A 15,171-nucleotide genomic window follows, 5' to 3' on the forward strand; every position below is an offset into this window, starting at 1 on the left:
CGATGATTGACTCCACACCTGTTCTCTCTCACAGGGAGGGAGGTGGCAGAGAAAATAAGACAGTGAGCAGAGCAATGGCAGCTAGAATGGCAGCAGGGACAGGGAAGAAGGTTTTAGGCACACACTCAATGTGAAAGACAGAGGATACTGAAGTCAAGGAAAGGACTTCTGGTAATTCCACTTTGTGGTAGCTATCTTCCTCTTCGTAACTCTGACTTAAACTCACTAATTTTCAGATATAAGAAATCTCAATTCTCTGACCTCTTCAGTTAGCTTTTACAGTGGTGATTATTATTATAATGATATCTGTTGGTTGTTAACCAAATAATCAAAATTGAACTAGTTTGATAATATAAAATGGCTTTATTTCTCCTGTCACCAATTGTATATAAATGAGCCTTTGTACATTTTTATAAAAATTTTAAGCTTTAATATCCCCTTGAAATATATTTATTTTCTCCCAATTTCATTTTTACTGTCATAAAATGTCTCTAACATCAAACTGTCTACAGACTCTCATCACCAGTCTATCTCTGTTTCCTTTCATCTTGTAAAAACTGAAACTCTGAGCCCATAAAACTATAATTCCCCATTTCTTCTCCCCTAGCTTCTGACAACCACAGTTCTACTTTCTGTCTCTGATATTTACTCTGCTAAGTACCTCATGGAAATAAAATCACAGAATACAGTTTTTTTGCTATTTGGCTTGTTTTACAGTTAACATAATATCCTCCATACTTGTCTTTGCATAGTACATATCACTTTTTTCCCTTCTTAAAACTGAAAATTATTATGTATTTTTGCCTTTTGTTTATCCATGTGTCTTTTTGTTTTTGTTTGTTTGTTTTTGTTTTTTACAAGACAGGGTTTCTCTGTGTAGCCCTGGCTGTCCTGGAACTCACTCTATAGTCCAGGCTGTCCTCGAACTCAGAGATCTGCCTGCCTCTGCCTCCTGAGCGCTGATATTAAAGGCATGTGCCACCACGCCCGGCTCCATGTGTCTGTTTTTAGACAATTGGTTGCTTTCACATTTTAGCCGTTGTGAATAATACTTCTTGAACATGAATGTAAATATCTCTTTATCAAAAGTGAAATTGTTGGATCATATGATTGTTTTTAAGTTTTTAAGCAACTACCATATTATTTACCACAACAGCTGCAAATATCTTATATTGCTATGAACAGTACACAGCTTTGCACGAGAATTTTTACACACCCATGCCAAAATGTTCTGGTTTTGGGGGTAGTGCTTTATTTTGGATAGTAGCCAACCCAGTGAGTATAAAGTAATATTGAATTGGAGTTTTCTTTGGAGTTCTCTAGTTATGAATTATATTGATTGCTTTTTCATGTGATCATTAGCCATTATGTATATTGTTTAGAGAGAAATCTTTACAAATCGTTTGCCCAGTTTTGAATTGGATTACTTTACAGTTCTATTTTTTTTTTTAATTTTCGGAGGAAGTCCCCATCTCTGTTCCCTAGCTGCCATTTACTTTTGATTTAGAGATAGAACGTAATAAGGCATATAAGGAAAGTATTTGTAGATGGCATTGCAGTGATTGATGGGGACAGAAACCAAGCACAATCTTTTTGGTTTTTCGAGACAGGGTTTCCCTGTGTAGCCCTGGCTGTCCTGGAACTCACTCTGTAGTCCAGGCTGGCCTCAAACTCAGAAATCCACCTGTCTCTGCCTCCCAAGTGCTGGGATTAAAGGCGTTCGCGCCACCACTACCTGACTCCAATCATAGTCTTAGATGATGCAGTGTAATACATTAGTTCACTCAATGCTAACTTTATGACTTACCAGGTTGGCTAAACTGAGCCACAAATCTACCTATCAACTTTACATTTTTAAAAACTTTACATTTGGGGCTGGCAAGATGGCTCAGTGGTTAAGAGCGCCGACTGCTCTTCCGAAGGTGCAGAGTTCAAATCCCAGCAACCACATGGTGGCTCACAACCATCGGTAACGAAATCTGATACCCTCTTCTAGAGTGTCTGAAGACAGGCTACAGTGTACTTACATATAATAAATAAATCTTTAAAAAAAACCCTTTACATTTTAAATTTATATACATAAATTAAACCTTTAAAAAAGTTTATATTGACCTTGTAGTAAGCCACTTGCTTCTCTCTTGCTCTCTTGGGCTCTCCCCCCCAACCCATGGCCATAGCCGGCCTCTACTTCTCTACTCTCTCCCTCTCTCTCCCTTTCTTTGCCTCTACTACTCTCTTAACTCCTCATGCCCTGAATAAGCTCTATTCTTTCTATACTTAAAAAAAAAAATTTAACAAGGCATGTTAAAATGACAGCTTTTGACCTAAGTATTTTACCAAGCCAGTTTAATTATTGTCAAGTAGGTGACAATAGGTATGTATCAGACTATAGCTTTTTTCCTTGAAATACTTCATTTATTTTACTTAATTATTTTGAGACAAGGTCTTACTATGCAGCCTTGGCTGACTTGGTAGCACTATGTTTTCCAGGCTTGCCTTGAACTCAGAGATCCGCCTGCTTCTGCCTTCTGAGTGCCGTAATTGAAAATGTGTACTGTCATGCCTGACCCAGATTATAAATTTTTTTTGAGTGCATGTTGAGATCATTAAAGTCAGAAGATGTTAGACTTTCTGGAGCTGGAGTTACAGGTGGTTGCCAACCATCTGATGTAGGTGTTAAAAGTTTAACTTTGGTCCTCTGTAGGAGCAAAAAGCCCTCTCAACTCCTGAGCCGTCTTTTCAGACCCTTCATTTTCCCTCCTTTCCCCCCTCCCCTCCCTCCCTCCCAAAGACTTAAATGCAGACCACCAGAATTAAAAATTTATATATTTTTTGTTTTCAGAAAGCTTCCATGTGTGTTAATTGTCATAAAAAATAGAGAAAAGTGTTACCATATTAATTGAGAAAGATTTAGAAGTTTTATGTCAATTTATTTGTGTGTGTGTGTTCCTCATTTTTTAACCTTGTTCTCTTTGGGGCACTCTGTACTTGTGTTAGATATTTTCAGATTTATGGCTAGAGAAACACAGTACTCACGCTGTCAGGTAGGATTGAAAACACTGCTTATTCACTTGGTTGCGTGGTTTGTGCTAGAGATTGGGTCTAGGCTCTTGTGCCAGTCCTCCTAGTGCTGCGCTGGATATAGCCCAGCCACTTTGTGTCCCTTGTAATCTCACAATATGGGCTGTTGTATTATGGTTGACAGTTACAGGGTGAACTTAAGTCTTTGACAGAGGAAAGAGGAAGCCACACAGGCGGAAGGGAAGAAAAGACAAGCAGGAGCCCAGGACGGGGGAACTTACTTTGTTCTATGTCCCATAGTAAAGTACCCATGCTTTTTACTCAAGGAGTAAATACTTTTCTTGATTTGATGTGACTGACAAAGAGCTTTGTGATGTTAGACACTTAGCCATCATCTTGTTCTTGATCTTGGATAGTTGTAGCAATAATATCAAGGAGTTATTTTGGCTTTGCTCTTGGGTGAAGTTGCAGTACTTTATGGTCTATTCTTCCTCTCTGTCTGTCTGTCTGTCTGTCTGTCTGTCTGTAGGCTAGTATTTATGAGACAAGATCTCTGTAGCATTAAGCTCATTGTACAGTCCAGGCTGGCTTTGAACTCATGATCCCCTTGCCTCACCCTTTTGAGAGCTAAGATTACAGGCTTGTGCCACAATGCCTATAATGAGCATTAGAACATCAGTATTAATGTGTTATAGTTCTTCATGATGTTTCCAATACATTTTAGCTTTTAATAATATAGTTTAGCAGAATAACTTTACTAGATAATTAATTCTTTATAACTAGGTTATAATTACTACTTAGCAAATTTACCCAAAGTTTTGAAATTTTTGGACTTTTGTATGCTCTGAGTACTTAAATATAAAGCACTAAAATAACACAGATGCTAAGAACATGGTTTTTTTTTGTTTTTTTTTTTTTTTTTTTTCGAGACAGGGTTTCTCTGTGTAGCCCTGGCTGTCCTGGAACTCACTCTGTAGACCAGGCTGGCCTAGAACTCAGAAATCCGCCTGCCTCTGCCTCCCAAGTGCTGGGATTAAAGGCATGCACCCCCACATGTATGAACATGTACTTTTTAAATTTTTATTTATTGTTATTTATTTTATATCCATTGGTATATCTGTGTGAAGGTGTCAGAACTGAAACTGGAGTTAAAGAGAGTGGTGAACTGCCATGTGGTATTGGATATTGAGTCTGGGTCCTCTGAAAGAGCTGCCAGTGCTGTTAGCCCTGAGCCATCTCTCCAGCCCCGAGAAAACATGCATTTCATGGGCGGCCTGCTCTGATGGCTGTGTTTGACACTCAGGAGATAGCCAGAGTGAATGTCGTCTTGAATGGTTTATTATATTCTGATATCACAGCATAGTTCATGTTTTAGAATACTGAATGATTATTTAAAATTAAGCTCATTTGGATAACTATACTCAAGATTGTAGATGAATACATTTTCATACAATCCTGGAGTTTTAGAGTATTAATTACATTTAACCTTTAACATTTCAGGGCTTAGCTCGTTATTGCAGGTGCTTCTTTGTTACTGAATACATCTTTTTCCCTCCTCAGTTCAAAGCAGTATTCAGCGGTTTCAAGAGAAGTTTTTTATTTTTGCTTTGACACCTCAGCAAGTTAGAGAAATATGTATTTCAAGGTAAGCGGAATGTTTTAAATATATTTTTCCTTGAAGGTTATGTGTTTGCCTTTTAGAGTTATAACAAAATACAATAGACTAGGTAACTTAAACAGAAATTTATTTTCAAAATTCTAGATAGTTCTGTCTAAGATCAAGGTAAGCTTTGTTGCTCCGAAAGCCTTTTCTAATGGTTTACACATTTTGCTGCGTCATACATGACTTTTTTTTCTGTTGTCATGCATTCCAGCTATGCAAAATGATACTGTCATGATGACCATGTCTGTTAACTTAGGGGTTTCTTTAAGAATTTTGATTGCATCTATAAAAGCAATTACAAATACAGTCACTTTGTGGTTAAGGTTTCCATGTATAAACTCTGGGAGCCCACAGTTCAGTCTACAAAAGTTGAACTAATCTCTCTCTCAATCTAAATCAATCCCTCTTTCTCTCTCTCTCTCTCTCCCCCTCCCTCCCTCCCTCCCTCCCTCCCTCCCTCCCTCCCTCCCTCCCTCCTTCCTTCCTTCCACTTTTTTATACATTGGTTTGTGTGTGTGGGTGGTGGTGGTGTCTAATGTCATGGTACAAGTGTCAGGAATTCTCTTATGTGGCGTCAGGGATCAAACTCATCAGGACATAAGGCTTAGCCTCCAGTGCCTTTACCACTGAGCTGTGTTGCCATGCCCAATTGTACTATTTCTTAAGTGATAATAGTGTAACTGATAAGTCATATAATAAATACTGTGTACTAGAAAAAGTTGCAACCTTTGAATTAAACCTTAAGAATCATTTTAAGTTTTTTTTAAAGACACATTGGCCAATATTTTTTGTTTTACTGGTGTTTGGAATTAAACCCTGGAGCTTCTGTGTGCTGGGCAAGTGCTCCTATCACCTTCAATGTTTCAACTGAAAGGTTTATTTTAAATAGGGCAGCATAATAAAACGTGAAAATTTGGCATGGTGATTCATCCCTGTAATCCTTGTGCTTCAGAGGTAGAGACAAGAGGATCAGAGGTTCAAGGTCAGCTTTGGCTACCTGAGATCTGTTTCAAAGTAAAAATGAATTTGTTAGTTACCCAAAGATAAAATAACTGTAAGCGGACATTTTGGGACTAAATGTGAATAACTTAATGGTATTCTTGGGTAAGAACAAAAACTGGGGGCTGGAGATATGGCTCAGTTAAGAGCACCAACTGCTTTTCCAGATGTCCTGAGTGCAATTCCCAACAACTACAAGGTGGCTCACAACCATCTGTAATGGGATCTGATACCCTCTTCTGGTGTGTCTGAAGACAGCTGCAGTGTACTTACATACAGAAAATAAATAAATTAAAAAAGAAAAAAAGAAAAAGAAAGAACAAAAACTGGGCTAGGAATGGTGGCACTTGTCTTTGATCCCAGCACTCAAGAGGAAGAGGCAGACACAGGCCAACCTGGTTTATAAACTCTGAGACCTGTCTTTAAAAGAAAAGTACTGGCTCCTTTATTTCAGCTTGACATAGAGTCACTCTGGAAGAGGGAACATCAGGTGAGCGAGTGCTGGCACTAGATTGGCCTAAGTAGGGCTGCTGCTGTCTTAGTTACTGTTCTGTTGCTGTAGTGAAACACCAAGACCAAGGCAATTATAAAAGGAAGCATTGCATTGGAGGGCTTGCTTACAGAGAGTGCTTACAGTGGGCACTGGTGTAGGAATTAATAGCCTGATCAGAGCAGAGTTGGGGAGGGGGAGAGGTGGACTCTAACTGGTCCCAGCATGGGTTTTTGAAACTTCAAAGCTTAACCTTATCTTAACCATAGTGACACACCTCCACCAACAAGACCACACCTACTCTAAACATTGCCATACCTCTAATTAGTCCTAAATAGTTCCTGTAAATGAGGACAAAGCATTCCAACAGAAACTTGTGGGACCTTTTTTTTTTATTTTTAAAAAAGACTTATTTATTTTATGTTTATGAGTACATTGTTGCTATCTTCAGACACACTAGAGGAGGTCATCAGATCCCATTACAGATGGTTGTGAGCCACCATCTGGTTGCTGGGAATTGAACTCAGGACTTCTGGAAGAGCAGGCTGTGCTGTTAATCACTGAGCCACCCCTCCAGCCCCCCCCCGCCCCCCCCCGTGGGAACATTCTTATTGAAATAAGCATACCTGCGGACCATTTTCTTGACTCAATTGCTTCCGGGCAGCCCATCTCTCTGAATGATGCCACCCATGTGTGCTGCTACTGAATAATGTGGGAAAGTAAGCTGAGCAAGCCCAGTAAGGAGCAGGCCTCCTTGGCCTCTGCATCATCTCTTCCCTCCAGATTCTTGCTCTGCTTGAATTCATGCCTGGACTTCTTTCAGCTGCGGAGTATTGTTACATAAAAGCTGTAAGCTAAAGTACCCCTCCCCCCACCCCCATGGTCATGGTGTTTATCACTGCAATAAGACAAGAAACAAATAAAACTGCACAAACCAGAATAGTTCTGGGCAAGGTTAGCTATATAGTCACCCTCCCTGGCCAAAATAATAGGTAGCCTCCAAACCAGAGAAATACTGTTATTCTTTTCGGTTTTGGATGAAGAAGAGGGATCCTAGTGGCATGGGACTCAGAGTCATTTTATTACTCTGTAAAAAGGGAAAGTTTAGTAAGTTGTAGTGTGATGAGTTTCAGTTCTATCTAGAAGGAGCAGTGTTGGGTGCTGGAGAGATGACTGATGGTTCAGAACACTTAGTGCTGTTGTCGCCCTCTGTAACTCCAGCGCAGGGTCTGGTGCCGCTTCTAGCCTCCTTCAGTCTTTATTATGGAAGTGTGCATTATCAAGATTCTGGGTGAATATATCCAGATAATACATCATGAAATTCTGGCACTTAGCATTTTAAAGTGTGTTTAATATTGTATGGAAAAGACTCTGAGACACAACTTTAGATGTTTTTGAGCAATCATACTGGTTTTTAAAAAATTATATATCTTGAAATCCTCAAGATTTTATAATTTATCAAGTTTAAGGTTCCACAGAGTAATGTTTATATAAATAAACTGGTTTGTAACACTTTTGGGATATAAATAAGCCAACAAAGAACACAAAAGTAAAAATTATTTTAAATAGAACTTTGTATCATTAATCTAGTGATAAGTCTTTGAGATCATTTTTTAAGTGATTTGTACAAGGCATAGTATTAAATGACATAATGACTTTCTACAACTGATTGCAGTCTTGTTAATGAGCCATATTACTTAACTGAAGTGTCCATTGGCACTGCAAGATATTATATTAAAAACCCAGTTTACTTTTGACAAATGAATTGATGTGAGGAGGAAGGAGATCACTCTTAATCTTGGTTGTGTAGAAAACTGCTGAGTTAGTATGTGGGCTTTTGAAGGAAGTGAAGATGTAGATTGGAAAATACATATTTCAAGGTGCTTTTTATTCTATGTGTGCATGTGGTATGTGTGTAAGTCCATATGCAGAGGCCTGAGGAAGCTGTTGAGCGTCTCACCCTCCATCTTACTCGGTTGACACAGAATCTTCACTGATCCTGTACCTAGGCTTGAAGCCAGCAAGCTCCTATGTTCTTCCTGTTGCTTTCTGACGTCAACCCTTCACTCCCGTGCGGGAGTTGCAGTTACGATTGTGCCTGGCATTTTGTGTTGTGAGGCAAACCGTCTTATTCCCAGTGCTAGCTGTTACCCATTACGAATGTGCTTACTGCTTTAGATGGTTGATAGTAACAATCTCGTGTCTATTTATCCCAGTATAAAATTTTACCAAGTAATGCTGTTTTCCATTGATTTGAAAAGAAAAGAACATGCACATTACAAACACAATCTTTTCAGAACTGGGGGATCTATTGGTAAAAACAATCCTTTTCATAATACATGTAAATAAAGGTTTGCTGAGACTTATTACCAACATTTAATCCCCCTGTGTTTGGCTCTCCTTTCTTTTTTGTACTGAAGTATTTCAAAGCTGGTCACTTGCATGATGTAGTACACAGTTGTGCTTGAGTATGCAGCTCTAATGGATTTTACAGGATTATTCATAAAGTTGTGTGTGTATCTGTGCTTGAGCAAATGTGTGTGCAGGTTGCTGTATGTAAAAGCCAGTAGTTGGCATCAAGTCTTTGATTTGTCCACCTTATGTATTGAGGCAGGGTCTCTCAGTTGAAACTTTGTAGCTCACTGGCTACTTGAGCTATCAAGTTTGCTTTGGGCAATGCCAGTTTGCATCTCCTGATTGCTGGGATTGTAGGTGAGTTGCTACTCCTGGTATTTAGTTATAAGAGTGCTGAGGACTTGAATTGTGGTCCTCATGAATTTTTTATAAATTGAGCCATCTCTCTAGCTCTCACTCAGAAGTTAATTAATTCTGTAATAAAGTTGTATCTGGCCCATGCTCAAACTTTCGATGTTGTCAAGGAAGGGCTGCATACTACCTTTTTTTTTCTTTTTTCCTTTTTATTGGATATTTTCTTTATTTACATTTCAAATGTTATCCCCTTTCCTGGTCCCTCCCTCCCCCGAAACCCCCCCATCCCATCCTCCCCCACCCCTGCTTCTATGAGGGGGTTCCTCCACCCACCCACCCACCCACTCCCACCTCCCCTCCTTCCCCTACACTGGGGCATCTATCAAGCCTTCATAGGACCAAGGACCTCTCTTCCCATTGATGCATGACAAGGCCATCTCTGAAACATATACAGCTGGAGCCATGTGTACTCCTTGGTTGATGACTTAGTCCCTGGGAGCTATTGGGGGACTGGCTGCTTTATATTGTTATTCTTCCTGTGGAGTTGCAATCCCCTTCAACTCCTTCAGTCCCTTCTCTAACTCCTCTATTGGGGGCCCTGCGATCAGTTCAATGGTTGGCTGCGAGCTTCCATCTTTGTATTTGTAAGGCTCTGGCAGGGCCTCTCAGGAGACAGCCATACCAGGCTTCTTTCAGCATGCACTCCTTGGCATCCACAATAGTGTCTGGGTTTGGTAACTGTATGTGGGATGAATTCCCAGGTGGGGCAGTCTCTGGGTGGCCTTTCCTTCAGTCTCTGCTCTACACTTTATTTCCATCTTTGCTCCTGTGAGTATTTTGTTCTCCTTGTTTGTTATCTTTCTAAAAAAGTACCGAAGCACCCACACTTCTTGACCTTCATGTTGTCTGTGAATTTTATCTTGGGTATTTGGAGCTTTTGGACTAATATCCATTTATCAGTGACTGCATACCATGTGTGTTCTTTTGTGTTTGGATTACCTCACTCAGGAAGATATTTTCTAGTTTTATCCATTTGCCTAAGAATTTCATGAATTCATCATTTTTAATAGCTGAGTAGTACTCCATTGTATGAATGTACCATATTTTCTGTATCCATTCCTCTGTTGAAGGACATCTGGGTTCTTTCCTGCTTCTGGCTATTATAAATAAGGCTGCTATGAACATAGTGGAGCATGTGTCCTTATTACATGTTAGAGTATCTTCTGGGTATATGCCCAGGAGTAGTATAGCTGGGTCCTCTGGTAATACTATGTCCAATTTTCTGAGGAACCACCAGACTGATTTCCAGAGTGGTTGTACCAGCTTGCAATCCCACCAGCAATGGAGGAGTGTTCCTCTTTCTCCACATCCTCGCCAGCATCTGCTGTCACCTGAATTTTTGATCTTAGCCATTCTGAGTGGTGTGAGGTGGAATCTCAGGGTTGTTTTGATTCGCATTTCCCTGATGACTAAGGATGTTGAACATTTCTTTAGATGCTTCATGGCCATTTGCTATTCCTTAGTTGAGATTCTTTGTTTAGCTCTGTACCCCATTTTTTAATAGGGTTATTTGATTTTCTGGAGTCTAACTTCTTGAGTTCTTTGTATATATTGGACATTAGCCCTTTATCAGATTTAGGATTGGTAAAGATCTTTTCCCAATCTTTTGGTTGCCTTTTTGTTCTGTTGACAGTGTCCTTTGCCTTACAGAAGTTTTGCAATTTTATGAGGTCCAGTTTATCAATTCTTGATCTTAGAGCATGAGCCATTGGTGTTCTGTTCAGGAATTTTCCCCCTGTGCCCATGTGTTCAAGGCTCTTCCCCACTTTCTCCTCTATAAGTTTTAGTGTATCTGGTTTTATGTGGAGGTCTTGATCCACTTGGACTTGAGCTTTGTACAAGGAGATAAGAATGGATCGATTTGCATTCTATGTGCTGACCACCATTTGAACCAGCACCATTTGTTAAAGATGCTGTCTTTTTTTTCACTGTATGGTTTAGTTCCTTTGTCAAAGATCAAGTAACCATAGGTGTGTGGGTTCATTTCTGGGTCTTTAATTTTTTTTTCTCTCTCTCTCTTCGAGATTGGGTTTCTTTGTATAGCCCTGGCTGTCCTGGAACTCACTTTGAAGACCAGGCTGGCCTCGAACTCAGAAATCTGCCTGCCTCTGCTTCCTGAGTGCTGGGATTATAGGGGTGCGCCACCACACCCAGCTTGGGTCTTCAATTCTATTCCATTGATCTTCCTGCCTATCTCTGTATCAATACCATACAGTTTTTTTTAATCACTATTTCTTTGTAATTCAGCTTGAGGGCAGGGATAGTGATCCCCCAGAAGTTCTTTTATTGTTGAGAGTAGTTTTCGCTATCCTGGGTTATTCCAAATGAATTTGCAAATTGTTCTTTCTAACTCTATGGAGAATTGATTTGGGATTTTGATGGGGATTGCATTGAATCTGTAGATTGCTTCCAGCAGGATGGCCATTTTTACTATATTAATCCTGCCAGTCCATGAGCATGGGAGATCTTTCCATTTTCTGAGGTCTTCTTCGATTTATTTCTTTAGAGACTTGAAGTTCTTGTCATACAGATCTTTCACTTGCTTGGTTAGAGTCATCCCAAGGTATGTAATATTATTTGTGACTATTGTGAAGGGCATTGTTCCCCTAATTTCTTTCTCAGCCTGATTATCCTTTAAGTAGAAGGCTACTGATTTGTTTATTTTTGGGGTCACTTAAGTATACTATCATATCATCTGCAAATATTAATATTTTGACTTCTTCCTTTTCAATTTGTATCCCTTTGACCTCCTTTTGTTGTCTAATTGCTCTAGTTAGTACTATGTTGAATAGATAGAGAGTGGGCAGCCTTGTCTAGTCCCTGATTTTAGTGAGATTGCTTGAAGTTTTTCTCCATTTACTTTGATGTTGGCTACTGGTTTGCTGTAGATTGCTTTTACTATGTTTTGGTATGTGCCTTGAATTTCTGATCTTTCCAGGACTTAACAGGAATTTGCAGAATTTTGTCAAATGCTTTTTCAGCATCTAATGACCATGTGGGTTTTTTTTTCCTTTGAGTTTGTTTATGTAGTGGATTACATTGATGGATATCTGTATATTGAACCATCCCTGTATCCCTGGGATGAAGCCTATTTGATCATGGTGAATAATCTTTTTGATGTGTTCTTGGCAAGAATTTTATTGAGTATTTTTGCAACAATGTTCATAAGGGAGAGTGGTCTGAAGTTCTCTTTCTTTGTTGGGTCTTTGTGTGGTTTAGGTATAAGTGTAATTGTGGCTTCATGGAACGAATTGGGTAGTGTTCCTTCTGTTTCTATTTTGTGGGATAGTTTGAAGAAAGAGTATTGGTATTAGGTCTTCTTTAAAGATCTGATAGAATTCTCTGCTAAACCCATCTGGTCCTGGGCTTTTTTTTGTTTGTTTGTTTGGGAGACTATTAATGACTGCTTCTATTTCTTTAGGGGTTAATGGGACTATTTAGATGGTTTATCTGATCCTGTTTTAACTTTGGCATCTGGTATGTGTCTAGAAAATTGGCCATTTCATCCCAGGTTTTCCAGTTTAGTTGAGTATAAACTTTTGTAGTAGGATCTGGTGAGCTTTTGGATTTCCACAGTTTCTGTTGTTATGTCTCCCATTTCATTTCTGATTTTATTAATATGGATACTGTCTCTGTGTCCTCTGGTTAGTCTGGCCAACGGTTTATTTATCTTGTTGATTTTTCTTAAAGAACCAGCTCCTGGTTTGGTTGATTCTGTGTATAGTTCTTTTTGTTTCTATGTGGTTGATTTCAGCCTTGAGTTTGATTATTTCCTGCCATCTACTCCTCTTGGGTGAATTTGCTTCTTTTTGTTCTAGAGCTTTCAGGTGTGCTGTCAAGCTGCTAGTGTACGCTCTCCCCAGTTTCTTTTTGGAGGCAGTCAGAGCTATGAGTTTTCCTTTTAGCACTGCTTTCATTGTGTACCATAGGTTTTGGTATGATGTGTCTTCATTTTCATTAAATTCTGAAAAGTCTTTAATTTCCTTATTTCTTCCTTGACCAACTTATTAAGTAGAGTGTTGTTCAGCTTCCATGTATATGAGTTTCTTCCTTGTTTTTGTTGGTATTTAAGACCAGCCTTAGTCTGTGGTGATCTGATAGGATGCATGGGATTATGTCATTCTTCTTGTATCTGATGAGGCCTGTTTTGTGACCAATTATGTGGTCAGTTTTGGAGAAGGTACCATGAGGTGCTGAGAAGATGGCATATTCTTTTGCTTTAGGATGAAATGTTCTATAAATATATGTTAGTCCCATTTGTTTCATAACTCCTGTTAGTTTCACCATGTCTCTGTTTAGTTTCTGTTTCCAGGATCTGTCCATTGCTGAGAGTGGGGTGTTGAAGTCTCCCACTATTCTTGTGTGGGGTATGATGTGTACTTTGAGCTTTAATAAAGTTTGTTTTATCAATGTGGGTGCCCTTGCATTTGGAGCATAGATGTTTCAGAATTGAGAGTTGTTCTTGGTAGATTTTTCCTTTGAGTATGAAGTGTCCTTTTTATCTGGAGTTATAGGAGCTCATAAGCAGTCTAACACAGGTGCTGGAAACTAAACTCGTGTCTTTGCCAGAGCAGTATGGTTCTTAGCTGCCTGTCTTTTCAACCCTTATTGTGCTTTTTAAAACCCCATTTTAAGGCAATTTTGACTTATAGAAAAATTGTAAAACATGATGTATATTCCCTTTACTCAGCTTCTTATAATATTAGCCTCTATCATAAGTTGTATAATTATCACAATCAAGAAAGTAACATTAGCATAGTGGACTTCATTTCTGGATCCAGTCCCTAATTATATTTAATTGTGAAACTATCTTAGTTTTCTTTCATTTAGTGACTGTTTTCTTCTTCATTTCTTCATGAAATTCATCACTCCATATACATTGTTTTAGAGTAGCTATCAGAGAACAATCTGTAGGAGTTGGCTGCTCATGTCTACCATATGGGACCCTGGGATGATTTTCAGATTGTTAGGCTTGTCAGCACATACAGAGCTGTTTTGTTGGCCCTTACGGTTTTACCGTGATTATATTATGTGTGTCTTGCCAAAATCTTGTTAATATGTTCTTTTCAGAGAATATCATGCACTACATAATATTTTTGTTCTTTGTTCATGCTGACATATCATTTGGATCATCTGTCTGTTATATTATAATGTCCCTGATCTTTCCTCATTATTATAAGTGAATATCTTGGGGGAAATACTACGAGCCTGGGCATATTTTTCTCCTTAAGCCCTTGCAAACCCTCTGGAATCTTGCACTTTTCAGTTTCTATTTGGGTTAGTTTTCTGTAAAGAATTGTTAACTAATCTTTCATTTATTTATTTGTATAATTATAGGTTCATAGATAAATTTTGGGGTGTAACCCAGTGCTATAGGAATTTATTTTATGGTTCAAATTGTTCTATCTTACTTCAGTTATCTTTCAGATTAGATCCTAGATCCTTTAACTTCTTGTTGTTGCTACTATCTTACTTAATGGCACTTTCTGTTGTTGTTTTGTTGTTATGTTTGGCCTTTTTGAGCTAGGGTCTTACGGTATAGTCCCAACTGGCCTTGAGCTTGCTTCAGTCTCCTTCCTCAGCCTTATTTTATGTGTGTGGTGTTCTGCCTGAGTGTATGTGTCAGTGTGTTCTGTGAGGTGCATCTGGGAAGACCAGAGGAGGGCGCTGGTCCCCTGGGACAAGAGTTGCATTTGAAAGATGACATATTCATGCTAGTTCCTCTGGAAGAGCAGCCAGTGTTCTTAATCACTGAGCCATCTTTCTAGCTTCATAACATGACTTTTCAAACAAACAAATGGAAATGGTAATCAGGAATGGTGGTAAACACCTTTAATCACAGCAGCAGTACATGGATCTCTCTGTATAAAGCCAGCTTGGTCTCCATGGTGATCTCTAGAACAGTCAGGACATAGGGACCCTTTAGAGGAGAGAGGGGGAAGGCGGGGGGGGGGGGGGGGAGAAAGGGACAGATTATGTCTAAAATTGAAATTTTTTCCCCCCAACTTTCCTGTCTATCTTGTTTTTCCATTCATTTATCCACTTAGCATATATTTACTGACTCTGCTGTAGCCCCAACAATTCTCAATGTAACAAAGATACAAAATTGAAAAATAAACTGGCCCGAAAGAGTTTCTCCATTTCACTGATGGACATGGAGTCTGCTAACCAGATGCCTCCTACTGCCTCATACTATTATTATTCTCCTGTTCATTAAGCATGCCATGTT

At 39.1% G+C, this 15,171-nt stretch overlaps 1 protein-coding gene across 11 annotated transcripts in view; it reads left to right on the plus strand.

Annotated features, from left to right (window-relative positions):
- Pias2 (protein inhibitor of activated STAT 2) overlaps window positions 1-15,171 on the plus strand; it is a 90,535-nt gene that overhangs the window by 36,048 nt on the left and 39,316 nt on the right. For all 11 annotated transcript variants that reach the window (XR_001782348.2, XR_001782349.2, XR_003952503.1 and 8 more), the window contains exon 3: window positions 4,582-4,666. Coding sequence is in view for 8 of the 11 variants with exons in the window: in XM_006526423.3 (XP_006526486.1) it covers window positions 4,582-4,666 (85 nt within the window). In the remaining 3 variants the exon portion in view is untranslated. The remainder of the gene's footprint in view (window positions 1-4,581; window positions 4,667-15,171) is intronic.

This window comes from Mus musculus, chromosome 18, assembly GCF_000001635.26.
Source record: "Mus musculus strain C57BL/6J chromosome 18, GRCm38.p6 C57BL/6J".
NCBI classification, from domain to species: Eukaryota; Metazoa; Chordata; class Mammalia; order Rodentia; family Muridae; genus Mus; species Mus musculus.